The 16,830-nt window shown below is 36.7% G+C and overlaps 1 protein-coding gene across 4 annotated transcripts; it reads right to left on the bottom strand.

The window, feature by feature from the left end:
* Positions 1 to 296: 296 nt before the first annotated feature.
* LOC107177030 (uncharacterized) lies at positions 297 to 3,308 on the bottom strand. Of its 4 annotated transcripts, none has more exons than XM_052437835.1 (5): positions 3,032 to 3,308; positions 2,748 to 2,915; positions 2,474 to 2,674; positions 1,624 to 1,851; positions 297 to 978 (listed from the first exon to the last, which is right to left on the bottom strand). In XM_052437835.1, the coding sequence occupies exons 1-5, from the start codon at positions 3,071 to 3,073 to the stop codon at positions 562 to 564; spliced, it is 1,056 nt and encodes a 351-aa protein (XP_052293795.1). In that variant the 5' UTR covers positions 3,074 to 3,308; the 3' UTR covers positions 297 to 561. The 4 variants fall into 4 exon arrangements, with proteins under 4 accessions (XP_052293795.1, XP_052293796.1, XP_052293798.1 ...); XM_052437836.1 differs by having other exon boundaries at positions 2,748 to 2,912; positions 3,032 to 3,306; XM_052437838.1 differs by having other exon boundaries at positions 297 to 848; positions 3,032 to 3,300.
* Positions 3,309 to 16,830: the final 13,522 nt, after the last annotated feature.

The raw sequence follows: 16,830 nt of genomic DNA on the forward strand, positions 1-16,830 counted from the left end.
ATATTTATAGGGGAGGCTTGCCAAGCTCTAGAGATTCTAGAGAAATCTACCAACTATCTAGAATTTACATGTGCTGGAAATGCATAGAGAATTCTAGAGTATTTACAAGCTTAATGTGCGAGAGTTGCCTAGAACTTTCTGAAATTGGGCCAAGCTATCACTCTTGGCTTTGTCTTGGGCTCTTGGTGGACAAATTGGGCTAGCAAATTGGGCGGTCCGCAACATCATGGTATTTCTTGTTTGCTTAATTTTAAAATAAACTTGATTTCAATTCAAGCATTCAAAAATGAAATGTATGTACTACTTATATCAGTCATTTCACAGGGGATGCGTATAGCAATTTAGTGCAGATTTTTGAAGAGCAGAAAACTTTTATCTGAATTTGTACTCTCAAAAACCAAACCCATGTTGACGTACACACCAATTCAAAAGAAAAAGAAACAGATTAAGTCATATAGTTTACATACGAAAATGCCTAAAGTTGGAGCAATTCATTGTCCGATGAAACATATGCACTGAAGCGAGCGTCTCATCTCAATGAAATAGCCCTCTTTGGATTAATTACTTAGCTAAACCCTTGGAGCATAATAGACCAAAAGCAAACACCAAAGGCCAGAAATAAATTTTTATCGGAGAATCAGCATGTCGGCGAGCAAAACTATAATGAATTGCAGCAAAAATGCACTGACCGAGGGCACATACTAGTCCAATAATATCCTTGAAGTTACCAAAAGGCCTGTTACGCCGCCGATAATAGAACCAAGGCCAAGGTAATATACCCTTCCATCTCCACACAGCTTTTTGCTTTTGGCATTTGTAAACGAGTTCCACAATGCATACAACCAGGGCTGCAAATGACAATAACATACTCAAAAGCACATACTGAGATTTCCGCGCAGAAGAGAGTTGGTCAAAAAGAGCCGATGGAATCTCCAGGACAAAGTTGGTGATTACAAAGATCCACTCTAAATCAACGTCCTATGTAAGAAAAAGTAAAATAAACTCATGGTGTTCCGGTAAGCAACTGAAAATTACCTTAATTAGAAGAATAAGTATAGCTTCAAAAACAAGATAATTCTATGACCAATTGGCCTTCAAGAATAAAATTCAGAAAATCGATATTTATAAGTTCTAAATGCTGTTTAGTGGTTTAAAATTTAATGCGCTCACTAAAATTCTTTTTTAGTTCACAAAATTCAGTGATTTCATTAGATAAGAAAACAACAATTATATTCCAAGCACTTTCACATTGATAGTATACAAATTATTTTGTGAACTTAAAGAGCATTTGTGTAATATAATTATGTATAAATTTGATCATCTGTGCTCGTAAACAATAAAAGTGAAATCTATTTTCTCGGTATACATAATTCAGTAATGAATAATGATACATTTACTACAGTTAGTCCACCATCATTATAGGACAAAAAAAATATTATTTTAAGACAAAAGTTTTTTTTTTTCTTTTTTGGTTGGGTCATGTTACACTAATTAGTATATACAGTTACATGCATCATTATTCTATATAATTCAAAAAATTCAGCGGCAGCCTCACGGGTAAAACAATATAGTACTCGTAACTATCCATGTGAAAGCCCGAGAAAATAAAGGAAGAGAGTTCACCTGCAGCCGATGTATGGAGGACGTGGTGATTATGGGGAGTGTGGGGTGTGGGGAGGACGTGGAGGACGTGGTGAGTGTAGTGAGTGTGGAGGACGTGGCTGAGTCTGGAGGACATGGCTGAGCCCATGAAGGCGATCGGGATGGTGAGTAGATATGCGATGGGGGTGGTGATGTTGAGCCCAAATCTGCTTCTGTGGTAAGCAGATGTGTCTGATGTGATCGATCTCTCTGCACAGGTTAATTCATAATTCTTCTTTTTTTAATTAGTAGTTCTTGTTAATTGTCTCATATATTAATTATTCACATTGAATTACTTAATTAGAAAATATAGATTATTTGTCTAATTTGTTTAAACTAAGGAATGAGATGTCACATTTGTGTTATGTATTTACTAATTAATTAACTTGAACAGCATTAGAGAAAAATATGGGAACCGATCGAAGTTTTTTTGGGGATAAATAAAAAAGCAAAAGAAAATAAATTGATCATTTGTTAACTTAAAGAGCGTCTGTGTAATTTATCTATAAACTGATCATTGGTGCTCTTGAACCAATAAATTGATCATTTATTTTCTCAGTAGATATAATTCAATAATGAATAATGATATACTTACTAAAGTTAATACACTATTATTATAGGACAAAAAAGGTTTCCGCCAAAAGAAAATTTTACTATATATGCACGTACGTACGTACGTACATACATATATATGTATACACACAGACACATACACACACGCAACAGTACTCTGTATAATTCAAAAAATTCAACAGCAGCATCTTGGGGAAAACAATGTAGTACATGTAGCTAGCTATGTGAAAACACGAGAAAATAAAGAAAGAGAGTTCACCTGTAGCCGATGTAGAGGACGTAGTTGAGCCCATGGAGGCGATCGCGGCGGCGACGATGAGTAGCTAGGTGATCGCGGCGGCGAGGATGAGTGGGTAGGTGATCGGGACGGCGATGTTGAGTGGCTAGGTGATCGGGGCGGCGATGTTGAGCCCAACTCTGCTTCTGTGGTAAGCAGATGTGTCCGATGTGATCGGTCTCTCTGCACAGGTTAATTAACCTTCATGAAAAAATTTAATAAACAAAAGTAATCAAGAGAAAGATAGAAATAGTACCAATTGCGAATTGAGTGGGCTGCTCGAAAGAGTTACAGAATCTTGAATCTGCAACGGAGATGTACAAGATCTGACTATTGGGTTGGCTGCTGAACGAATTTTAGATGGAATACTTTTCAGGCTTTTCCTATCATTATGATTTTCCTGAGTATCCATGTCATCATTCTGCTGGGACAATAAAATAAGGCCAAGACAAATCACTAATCAGCATGAACATATATATGAGAAATAATTAAACATTTATTACTGAAACATGATTAGACAAATATATAATATTATGATACCTGAACGCCATTCGAAAGTTGTATAGTGTTGCTTTCAGTCATTTTACGAACTTCATCAAAAGAAGAAGAATTCACGACATGTTCACAGGATGAAAATATATATAGATGCTTTAGGAGGTTTCATGGCAGCTAGTTTCGTCTGCCAACACTTTTTTTATCATCCAACAATTTCGTAGCAGCAGCTTCATTGACTTCTTAGTTGAAACCGCGTGTGTTTTTCTTTCAAGTGAAGAAGAATTGAGCATGAGTGTTTACGACAACCACTTGCGTGAGTCGGCCGTCCAGCCACAGGCCGGTTAATTGGTGTTCTTCGTAACAGAGGAGTGGGTTCTAAAATGAGACCAAAGTCGATCCATTTTCATATCCATTAAATTTAATTTTTAAAAATATAGTGAGACTCACTATGGTCCCATTTTAAGACTCACAAATTTAATATTAAAAAATTTGTGAGTTACATATACGACTTATGACTCTGCTGATAGAATAATTGTGCATGGTATATTTAAGGAGCCTCCTATGTTACGTTAATCGTAACGTACATCCACACACAGCAACAATAGTGGGATCCGCTACTGTTGCTGTGTGCGGCGTACGTTACGATTAACGTAACGTAGCACTAGCTTATATTTAATTGTGAGATTGAGAATTCAGAATTAGTATTATTGTTATAAAATTTGTGTAATATTTTTAAATAAATCTTTTATTATTATTATCGTTGTTGTTGTTATTATTATTATTATCATCATTATTCTTATTTTCACTACTATTATTATTTTTATTAAAATTATTGTTATTATTATTACAAATAATAATAATGCTAAGGATAATAATTAACTAAGAGAATTTTAGTAACTTACAATAACCCATTTCGATTTAAAGATAAAATAAAGGGTAATTTTTAAAAACCTCCCCTGAGGTTTGGGCTTGTTGCAAGTAGATGGCGAGAATTGATTTATTTGTAAAAAATCCCCTACCGTCAGTTAAGTTTAACATTGACCGTTAGTTGACCATGCAAAGACAATATTACCCTTAACAATAGTTTGTAAACGAAAATAACTATAAAAAAACCAAAATTATTGGTGCAAAAAGCACAAACCCTATTTTTTGACAATTTTATCCTTGTCAATTCTAAAAATTTACAATATCATAGGTAAAGATTATGACTATTTCATTTTTAAATTTTTAATTTTATCTTTCTTGTAGGAATTTTAAGGAAATATCAATAATTTAAAGAGAATTTTTTAATTTTAACTTTTTTATAGGAACTTTAAGAAAATATCAATAATTTAAAAAGTGTAAAATAGCTAATAAATTTGGTTTTTTTTTTAGTTATTTTCGTTTATAAACTATTATTAAGGGTAATATTGTTTTTACACGGTCAACTAACGGTCAATGTTAAACTTAACTGACGGTAGGGGGTTTTTTACAAATAAATCAATTCTCACCATCTATTTGTAACAAACCCAAACCTCAGGGAAGGTTTTTAAAAATTACCCATAAAATAAATATATCAAGGAGAACACAACCCGGCTGATTTTGAAATTTCAACCCCATTAAATTTTATGGCTAATCTGAATCAAACTCAAACCCAAAATGTAATTTGGGTTTGGTTCCATTCGGGTTAACCCGAACGAAATGTCTACTGCCGTCTGAAGCCGCGTCTCCCCGTTAGGGCATGTATCATTATTTCTCTCATTTCTAACATCGGTTAAAATTTTCTGCAGTGAGGCCAAGTCAAGTCAAGCACATGCATAAAGCTAGGACAAGACAGAACAAATGTGGTCGGTTAAAAATAAAAAATTGAAAATGTCCACTTAAGAACAGGGCGGCCGGCCGTCTTTCACACCGAAAGAAAAATGTAAAAGGGCTTGGTGGGCCAACAAGGACTTTATACAGCAAATCAACCCCATTAATGCTAAAAGGCTGAGAGCCATTTAATTTCTCTCGTATGTCATCATTATACTCCTGTGTGGTAACATCATATGCATAATCTTTTTATATTTAGGAAGAGTTTGGAATTAAGAGACCATGATTTTATTGTAATAAAAATTATAGTAATAAAATAAAAATTATTAACATATGGTAAATATAAATGTCGTTTATATAATAATTTTGATAAAAAAATATTAAAAATTATATTAACTTTTATTATTATGTGTAATAAAATTAATTAATCTTTTGAAACCACGACGAAAAATATTTATAAAAAATTTTGTATCTTTTAAATTATAATTTTCCATCCATATACAATATCAAATACCACACAATATCTCAGGCTAGTAAAACCAAAGTTATTGAATTGTTGTATGAAATCGAGAACAAAAATGCATTTCCAATGGATAATTTCCTCGACGAATGAGAAGTAAATGCAGCCAAAAGAATTTAAAATAAATTAAACACGTCTTAAGATTGAATAAAACTGCTTTAATTTGTTCTTAGTGGGCATCACATTGATGAAATTTAATGATTGTGTTGTGAAAAAATGACCTCCGACTCTGAGTCAGTGGTGCCGTGTAGGAACATTTCAAATCTTTTTCTTAGTCATGTACTATCTCTCTATTAACTATTTTGTGGTAAAACAGATCTGTTAACATTAAATTTAAGTGTATTCACGTTGTTTCAGTTTGCTTAATTTTAAAATAAACTTGCCTTGAGAATAAATATTTGAGTCATTAGATTTTTCATGCATGGAAAGCTCCGAAATCCTCGGACGTGGAGGAAACCCTATCTTCGGAGGAATTTTTTCCCCGCCGCCTAGGGAGGCTAGAACGACTAAAAAAGCGAGGTTTCGCGACGAAGATCAAGCTGGTGTTAACACTAAGCAGGTCTCATATAAAGAAACCCTAGTGAATATGACGCAAGCTATGGAGCACGGAGTTGGAGGCGGAATTGAGGACTAGGATTTTGAGGAAGGGGACGTTATTGAAACTAATGAGGGAACCATGCCATCCATCAGGTTTTCGGCTAGGCTTCATGCGAAGTTGAGCGAACCTTGGAAGAACTCAGTTATTGTGAAGCTGCTTGGACGCACGATTGGCTATAGAGCCCTCTGTACCAGACTGAATGTCATGTGGAAATCAGCCATGGGTTTCTCGGTGATTGACTTGGAGAACAACTTTTATTTGGTTCGTTTTCGTTCGGTAGGAGATGCTGTGGACGCTTTAACCAAGGGGTCGTGGCTTATCATGGGTCACTATTTAACGGTGCAGCCATGGCCGCCTTCCTTTGACTTCACCAACACGGCTCTTGATCAAGTTACGGTATGGATCCGCCTCCCTGGTCTGGCTGTTCATCTCTATGACCGGAAAATACTTCAGAAGTTGGGTCAGTTAGTGGGCAATGTAATAAAAATCGACTCAAATACAGCCTCCTCAACTCGTGGAAGATTTGCCCGTCTTGCAGTGAGTATCTCATTAACTAGACCACTGGTGTCTCAATTTGAGTTGGATGGGAAGCTCCAGAAGGTGGAGTACGAGGGTTTGCCAGTTATATGTTACAAGTGTGGACGTTATGGGCATAGCAGTAACAACTGCAATGAGGCTGGGAACTCGACAAGCCCTGATGGTGCTGGCCATCCCCCACAGGCTAAGCCGGGGAATGAGTTTTCTGGCCAACAGGAAGTTGGCAGGAAAGACGATAGTAATATGGAGCCTTTTGGTCCTTGGATGATTGCCACCAAGAGAGGAAGGAAGCCCATTAGTGGTAAGGAAATCGCCGGTGGCTCAAATCGTAATAGGGAGTTTGCCGGAACTGGTATCTCACGGTTTCAAATTTTAGCTCAAGTCTTGGATGAAGATGGAAACGATGGGCATGCAGCTTGCACAGACCTCCCTTCCACCTCACGTCAGCCTTTCACACTCGTCACAAACCCCATATTTACCTCCAACACAAGGAATACAGCTAAGACCTTGGCTCGCCGTAAGTCGTATAATAAGAATGTAGCAACAAGATCTCTTAACAGAAAACCGAATGCCCTAACGTCTTCCACCTTTAACCCTTTCCAGCCTAGTGCTTTCAATACTAGAGAGGAGAATATGACTCCCTTACCCCATGCAAACCAAAATTCCAACCCACACACTCTCCCCCAGACAGGTTATAACAACCAAATGTTTCCCCCCCTCGAAACTACTTTAGATCCCATTAAACATACAGTGGTATTTTGCTCCTCCCAAAACATTCCTAATGGGGATACTAGGGAAGTGGCCACGGATCATATCGAGAGACAGGGACCAGACCCACAACACTTGGCCGATCTCCAAATCACCCTTCGGATGACGGAAGGGGGAAATGCTCATACCTTACCTGCCGTACCTATGTTTGATGATGATGGGGATGGGATGGTTGATGGAGAAGTCTCGATGGTTCAAGAAACGCCTTTGGCGTTGTTAGAGGAAGTCAATGGACAACAGTAGCAGGCTCCTGTCCTCTCTTCGTAAGTTTTTTATGTCAAAAAGTATCATGTTCTGGAATGTCCAAGGGGCAGCGTCTGGGGAATTCAGGCGTTCGTTTAAGACGATCATTAAAAACTATAATCCATCGATGGTGATTTTAATGGAGCCTCGTATTAGTGGGATTAAAGCATATGATTTTATAAAGAAAAGTGGTTTTGCTTGCTCGCACCGAGTGGAAGCTGAGGGATTCTCTGGAGGTATTTGGCTCCTTTGGAGAAGCTTCATAGAGGTGGAGGTTTCAATCAATCATAGGCAGTTTATTCACTTTAAAATTTGTAAGAACAAGGTCTTTATGTCGTGGGTAACAGCAGTTTATGCCAGTCCCAATCCAATGCTGCGAAGACAGTTGTGGTGTCGTATGGAGAATATTACTTCTTCAATTCAAGGCCCCCGGTTGATTGGAGGGGATTTCAACTCTATTTTATATGCTTCGGAAAAGCAGGAGGGCGTGGGTAGGAACTCAGGAGTGTGTAACTTATTCCGGAAGTGGTATGATGGGCATCAAATCTTTGATTTAAATTTCAAAGGTCCACGATTTACTTGGTCGCGTGGATTGCTCTTTAAACGGCTTGATAGAGCTTTATGTAACAACGATTGGCTGCTAAAGTACACAGAGAATTCAGTTCTTCACCTCCCGAAGGTAGCCTCGGATCACAGGCCGGTTTTGGTTCGGTTTACTAGAGATGGGGCTGGTCAGAAGAGGAATTGGCCTTTCCGCTTTTTGGCTGCTTGGTTAACGCACGATCAATTTAACAATTTTGTTCAGCGGGTGTGGAATCCGCAGACCCACTATAGTATAGCAGCTTCTCATTTTGTTCAGGAGGTTCAAGCTTGGAATCGTGATGTATTTGGGAATATATTTCAGAGAAAACGCCGGCTCTTGGCTCAGATTAATGGCATTCAAGCTACTCTTGAACAGTATAGCTCCCGCAGTTTGAAGCGCTTGGAGGCTCGCTTGCGAAATGATCTTGAAACGGTGATGAGCCAGGAGGAAATTCTTTGGCTTCAGAAATCTCGAAAGGATTGGCTTCTCCATGGAGATAGAAATACGAATTTTTTCCACCAAAAAACTATTGCTCGCAGGCGGCGAAATAGAATTGAGGCTATCCGAGAAACTTCGGGGAATTGGCTTTATGATGAAGATGATATAAGGAGGCACGCAATGGACTATTTTTCTGATTTATTTAAAAGTGATTCTGCAACCTACCAGAATTACCATGTTCCAAATCTCTTTCCAGCCTCGGAAGCTAATGACGTTGATGATGCTGCAGCCCCAATCTTGAGGGAGGAAATTAAAAGCACCATGTTTAGTATGAAACCGCTAAAAGCACCAGGTACGGATGGTTTGCATGCTATTTTTTATCAATCCCAATGGCATGTTGTTGGTCCGTCTTTTTGCAGGCTTATTGAAGAGATTTTTACCTCGGGTAAGGTCCCGTAAGAGATCAATACTACCCTCCTGGTCTTGATTCCCAAAGAGGATCACCCTACTAGCTTGAAGATGTTTCGGCCCATCAGTCTATGCACAGTGGCCTATAAGACGGTGGCTAAAATTATAGCGAATCGCTTGCAATCGCTGTTGCCCAATCTAATAGGCCCCCATCAAACAAGCTTTGTTCCTGGGAGACATATAATTGATAATATTGTTGTGGCTCAAGAAGTAGTTCACTCCATGCGCAGAAAAACGGGTAAGAATGGTTTTATGGCCATTAAGGTTTACTTAGAGAAAGCTTATGACCGGCTCAATTGGGATTTCATTTTTGATACTCTTCAACAGTCTGGTGTACCCATTCAAGTATCTAGACTAATCATGGAATGCATTACTTCAGTTAGTATGAGCATTTTGTGGAATGGTGAGGTTACGGAGGCTTTCGCCCCGGGGAAAGGTATCCGTCAGGGAGACCCTCTCTCGCCTTATCTTTTTGTTCTCTGCATCGAGCGGTTGAGTCATGGTATAACTAATGCGGTGATGGATGGAAAATGGAGGCCTATTCGTTTGTCCAAAAATGGAACCCCTCTAACTCATCTCTTTTTTGCAGACAATTTGCTTTTGTTTGCAGAAGCTTTGATTGATCAAGCTTGTGTTGTTGAATCTTTATTGGATAATTATTGTAGGTCTTCGGAAGCTAAGGTCAATAAAATGAAATCTAAAGTGTACTTCTCAAAGAATGTTACCGCGCGGGATGCCAGCCTCATAGGTAATACATTGGGAGTTTCGGTCACAAACAACTTGGGTGATTATCTTGGAATGCCCTTAATCCACTCGCGGGTAAATAAAGACACGTATAAATCCATTCTCGATAAAGTGGATAGGCAGCTTACTGGTTGGAATGCGGCTCATCTTTCCTTGGTTGGACGTGTCACCCTGGCTCAATCAGTGCTGCAAGCAATGCCTGTTTATGCCATGCAAACGACCTTACTCCCTCCTCCGGTCCGGCATAAGATAGACAAATCTTGCAGGCGATTCATTTATGATGGAAATTCCAAGAGTCACAAGATGAGTATGGTGGGGTGGGATAAAATCTGCATGCCGAAATCTCATGGGGATCTGGGGTTTAAGAAGATCAATGAGATGAACCAGGCGCTGCTGATGAAGCTGAGTTGGGAAGTTGTTTCTAACTCGGACAAGTTGTGGGTGAAAGTTTTCTGTTCCAAATATGGTCTGGAGCCTCAAAACTTACCAAGATCCCTTCCAAATAAACTAGGGTCTCGGATTTGGCAGGCCGTCCGAAGCACGTGGGATGCCACGGTGCATGGTGCGCGCTGGTCTATTTGTGATGGAGCTAGAACTCGCTTCTGGTTAGACTGTTGGGCTACGAGAAATAATCCCCTGATCAGCCCTGCTCTACAGCCGGTTCCTCATGAATCTATCAGCGCCTCAGTGGGTGATTTTACGAATGGAAATGGGGGTTGGAACTGGTCGAGATTTGAACATGTACTGCCACACTACACCCTCATGCAAATTGCTTCAACCTTGCCTCCGTCACCTCATCTTGGAGCTGATAAAATTTTTTGGGGATTTGATTCACGAGGTATATTTACGGTGCCTTCAGCCTATGACTCCCTCTGCTATTATCATTCTGCTACTCATGACAGTCATTGGAAGCTTCCATGGAGTTGGAAGGGAGCTTAATCCATCCGCTTATTCCTTTGGCAGCTCATGCATGAGAAGTTGAAGACTAACGACGAGCTTGCTAGGCGTCATATTCATGTCCCTGTAGGATGTGATAGGTGTGGGGGTGCGGTTGAAGATATCCTTCATGTGTTGCGAGATTGTCGCTGTATTATTCAGGTTTGGCGGAAGCTTGTCCCAATGGCAAATCATAGCTCTTTCTTCAACTTGAATCTTCGTGATTGGATTGCTGGAAACTTACAGAATAAATGGAAGATTATATCTTCTCCCCCTTGGGAATGTATCTTTGGTGTGACAGTTTGGAGGTTGTGGTTTTGGAGGAACCACTTTTTATTTGCGGGGAAGCTGGTGGATAGCTTAACAGTGTACATGGATGTTATGGCGAGAGCTACTGAAATTTCCAGAATTAACAACTCCTTTATAAGCCAACAGCCGCGGAAAAAAGAAATTTTCATTCGATGGACGACCCCGCCATGGCCATGGTGCAAATTAAATACAGATGGATCTTGCAAAAATGATTGGGAAGCAGGAGCAGGAGGTGTAATTCGAGACTCCGTTGGCCATTGGATTTCCGGAGTTTGTATGAAAATTAGGAAGAGTTCAGTGCTTATGGCTGAGCTGTGGGCTCTGTATCAGGGTCTAAATCTTGCATGGGAGGTAGGCATAAAAAGGCTGTTGGTAGAAGTGGATAGTCTTTGTATTACGCAGATGATTTCTAAGCAAGTGGTCGTTCCTAATGGGTTCTATGCCTTAATAGCAGCCATCCAGGATTTACTAAGTAGAAATTGGCAGGCTACCATCTCCCATATATATCGTGAAGCAAACTCAGCTGCGGATTTCATGGCCAATATGGCTCATTCAGCCCCTCTTTGGGGTTACTCAACCCCATTTTGTTCCTGTTTAGCTCCTTTTAACGAGCCCCCTTTCATCGACAAATAAAAATAAACTTGCCTTCAATTCCAACATTAAAAAAAATGAATTTAATGATGATTCCGAAATCAGCTTGAGTTGGTTAACATCTTGATTCCTTACCTCAACTTCAGCATTAAATTTGTTTTTGTAAGAAAAAGGTTTGTCAATCTTTAAGGATATCCTACGACGTCAAACAAATAATTTACAAACGCCTGAAATCACGAAGAATAATGAAAGGCACTAAGAAATTTTTCTATATTAACCCTCCAATATTCAAGTTAAATTTTAGATTTTCATTGAAAAATATATAGTAAAATCTGACCTTTAGTAATGGAGGAATAATCTCAAGGTTAAATCGTGAACGAAAGATAATAAAATAAAAATTGAGAAGGAGAGTTGAATTTTCTTCTTTATTAATTCCCTTAGCAATTTTTATAGAGTTTTAAGTGTTAATTGTTATAGATTGTGATTTCTAAATTCCCTATATTTCGAGTTAGGATACAGTGGTATCCTCTTCTATATGTAGGACAAGATAAGCGCTTGTTTTGAATAATTTTTGCTTCCTAGTGACTTTGTGAAATATCTCCTCCCGACCTATTTGCTTGAGGTCATTATAATTATCTCTTGGTCGAGATTATCTGTTTAAAATCACTATACTTACCTCTCTGTTGAGATGATATGCTTGAGGTCATCAGATAACCTCTAAGTATCTCCTCACAACTTCATATCCTCGAAACTTGTTGCCTTTGTTTTACTTTGAGGAGAGCACGATAAAGTTTAAGCAAACACCTTGTAGTGGTCACCTTATTTCATCCCCCAAACATTGTATATACTACTTATATCAGTCATTGTATATACTACTAATATTAGTCACTGTATGAAAAACAATGTATCGTGTTAATTCATTAGCAATTCACTCAATCGATTGCCAAATCAAATCAGATGAATAGTTAAATAATATTTTAATTGTACACATTATATTAGCTGGTTTTGGTAAACATACCCTTAAGTTGCTCCACTATCAAACATACTACAAAATTTGATGGTGTATCAGTCGTCCATCTTAAGTTGAAAAAATGTATCTACTGACCACTAATCCATTAGCTGTCACTGGCGAGATGACAAAATTGTAGCAAAATGATGAATTTGTCCTCAAAACTCAAACTAAGGTAAAAAGGTAAAATTGCCCCAAAATGAAGCAAAGCCAAACATAACCATTGGAGGCAATATTTTTGGCTATATAATGACCTAAATTAGCAACACATTTCCTTACAACAAACAAAAACTCTACTAACCTTTAACAACTAAAAACCAACAACACATTCCTGTTCATGGATCCATATCACACCTAACAATCGCTTCAAATACAACAAAAAGTACTCCCATTGTGCTATTACAACAAACATTCATTTACAAATAGCCTTTAGTGAAGTATCAAGTTCTGTTGTCTCTAGATTCAAAATATATAAAAAACAGAAATGCTAGCCCAAATATTGTAAGTGTGGCATGCAAGTAATGGCTATGGTGTCAATTACATTACAAAATCCTAATGTAATATTTCGGTTGTGTGAATGGAAGCATTGTTGATTAAAGCATTGTGATTTTTTGGAATAGTTCACTACTGAATCTCTCATATATCCTAATACTAATAATGAGATGCCATATAAGCAAAACTCGAAGCTGAATGACGATATGGTGAAAATAAAGAAGAGAGTAAAACTCATTGAAGGAAAGCTTAAATATACCTTAATTATGCTAGTGTGTATTTGTAACTGTCTTTTTGATAAAGTAATGTAGCCTTCAAAATTTGTACTTAAGAAGAATTGAACAATAATAATATGTCTTTAAATCTTTAATAGTAATAATCATTAGTTGAAATAACGATAATCCAAACAAAGCATTCAAAATATGCAAATAATATATCTTCTTTAAATACATGTTTCAAAAAATCTAAAATATGGTTTGGATTTGATAATGAACATAATAGTTTAGGAAGCTGAAGTTCATAAATTGTTCCCAACAAAATTATGCCATCCAAAATTAGCATCAAACTCATTACAAAACACTTGTTACAGTCCATGCTTGTGATAGATTTTGCGATTAGTTCACTTGGCATAGGTTTACATCTGAACTCTGAAGTCCTTTCCATATCACAAAAGACAAAATAAATTAAACTCCTATATATACAATTATGAACCATAAACCATAAGAAATGAAATTCAACCAAAATAAACCTCTTTTTGTGCATGTCTGGTGTGTGCAATCTCTAATGCTATTAGCGTCAATGTACAAGTGTACACAACAAGTAATATAATGATGAGCATTCAAGATCGTCTCCACATGGATTGATATTATTAGATTTGCTACAACAATCTCAACAATGCAGTTTTGCTTTAATTAATACTAAAACAAATAATAAAACTGATAACTTAATTAATTAAAATAAAGTGCAATAAATAAAAATGCAATAAAGTAAATTCTCAAGTCACACACAAGGGTCAAGCCAATGGAAATAGAGTAATTGAGTAATTAAACTCTTTTAATGATTTTGATTATTTCTTCCAATTTTAGAGTTAGTTGCTGCAATATCTGCTACATCACTGGACAGAATCCTTAAGTATTCTCAGCTGTCGCAAGTTGGATGTCTTATATCTATATGCAACCTAACAGTGACTAATTGTTATGCCAATATAAGATATAGCATTATACGCTTATGTTCTAATTACTCTACAAGGTGAATCCTTATTTCTAGTTCATTACTAATTTTAGATTAAGCATGGCTCTTTTGGAATCAAGCAAAACTCAACTTAGGAAACCCACGCTAAAACCAAGTATTGCTCTAATATGTTCAACTAAGATAAGGACTTATGTGGCTCTTTCTTAGTTAGTATCATTAAATGAATGTTTAGCCGAAATAATTAATAGAAATAAGTATTATCAAAACAAAGCGTTATAACAAACATGCAGCATCAAATACATCCCTATAAGAAAATAGAAAACAAGAAAATAGAAAGAATGACTGAATTCTAATTGATCTCTTGCGATTTCTGCTTTGTGATAGCCCTCAATCTCCCTCTTGAGTTCTTTTTTTCTTTTGTTTCTTTTCGGTGTTTCTCCTTGGTTGATGACTCTTCTTTTTCCTTTGCATGTGTGCTCGTTTTATAATTGAGAATTAGGGCTACTGGAGGTCTAGGGCGCGTATCTTCTAGATTATGAAACTCCAGATCGAAATATGTTAAGTATCCCTCATTTCGTTGTTAATGTTTCAAGATTACTACAGCAACGGGTGCTACAGCATCATTGCTACAACATTGACTTTAACACCTACACTGTTCCAAACTTGCTTCAATTCTTTTTTAACCATATTCTTTCCCTATCTTCACAAGTCTACTATAGCCGTAATCCTTCCTTGAAATGATGTTTATGCAAAACATCACTATAATGGTTTACTACAACATTTTGTCTTAATTGTATTTATTTTATTCTCTATTTTGGCTGACCACCTATTTAGGAATACTCGCTAAGAAAAAACCTCAAAGAAGTCTGACTTAGTGGATCTCATTAAGACAATACTTGGTTTTAGATTGGGTTTCCCAAGTAGAGTTAATCTCAATTTGAATAGGGTCATGTTTGATCTAAAATTAACGATTAACTAGATATAGGAATTCGTCTTGAAGGGTAATTGAAACATAGATCGTTCAATGCTATATTTAATGTTGACGTGACAATTGGTCACTATTAGATTGTATTAGATATAAAATATCCAACAGGTGATAATTGAGGATGCATGAGGGATTCTGCCTAGTGTTGTAGTAGATGTTGTAGCAACGGTATTGTAATTGAAAAAATAGTAAATGTCATTAAGTGAGTTTATTCACTTAACTATTCTTTTCCCATTGATTTTATCCTTATGTTTGACGTGTGAATTTTCTTTACTGCATTTTTATTTTAATTAGTTTATTAGTTTTATTAGTTGCTTTATTTTCAATTAAAATAAAATTGTACTGTTAAAATTACTGTGACAAATTTAATAACATCAATCCCTGTGGAAACGATCTGAATTCTCATCAGTATATTAATTATGGTGTATAGTTGCACTTTGGCACCCATAGTATTAGAGATTGCACACACCAATCACCATACCCTAGAATCCTTACTTTTTCTCTAGCCTTATACATTGTCAGTCTTTCAATCTTCAATCTAAATTTTTCTTACATATAAGTCCTGAGAAGAGGTACTTCACATTAGGATCAATAATAACATGTCCTTTTATCATTTCAACAATCCATGTAGATGTCACTTTCACATATTTCTCAGTAAGCCTATACTTTTGCTTTTTGTGATATCCTCGCAACCAAAAGCCATTTCTATTATTTAGTCTTGCACCATTAACAAACCATGAATGGCCAAGCTCCTTACAAGTTACATAATATCTCCTTGGTTCATAGTATTTTATGTTAATCTTAAACTTTTTCCTAACTATCACCTCATGCAACACTTGTTTAAAATGACTTATATTCCTAAACACATCACCCACTCTCAGCCTATGTATCCTATCAACATCTAATTTATGCTCATATTTCTCTAACTAGTTTCTAAACTGCACACTACTAATATTTATGGCATCATTAGAAGAGTTTACTACCATTTGGACCTCCCCGGTATCATCATCCAGTAAATTATTTGCATCACTATCATTGTCACATTGACTGCCTTTATTGCCCTCACTATCATCATTGTCCTCAACAAGCACAATATCATCAATAGACATTGTAAGTGGTAGTTGCACAATAAGTTTTTCACCACCATCATCATCATTGTCAATTTCTTTATTTGACTAGTCTGATAACAGATCATCTTTAACATGCATAGTAGGTGACGGTTACATGGTATGTCCTTTACCATCATCATCACTGTCAATCCTTTTGTTGACCAATTTGATAATAATTCATCTTTATCTTCAATTGAATGGCTAACTTTTGGTGTACCTTGGTGTATTGCTCTATTGAAAGATCATTCAACATATTTATAACTTTTAAAGGTAGTTGCATTCCTAAGTTAAGCAGCAATTATTATATTAATGGAGCCTCTACATATTGAAGGAATAAAACTAGCACAACTTTAACTTAACTTTAAATGTAGTTAAACCCATTGAGTTATATATTCCAAATAAAAATTTCAGCCTAAAATTAGAATCTAACATAACCCTGACTTATTCCTTGGATTTATAAAATTTAATAGGATTTTTTCAACTTTGTTTAATCTATATACACCAGTTATCTTCAATGCATCAACCCTTATTC

Source organism: Citrus sinensis, chromosome 3, assembly GCF_022201045.2.
Source record: "Citrus sinensis cultivar Valencia sweet orange chromosome 3, DVS_A1.0, whole genome shotgun sequence".
Lineage (NCBI taxonomy): Eukaryota > Viridiplantae > Streptophyta > Magnoliopsida > Sapindales > Rutaceae > Citrus > Citrus sinensis.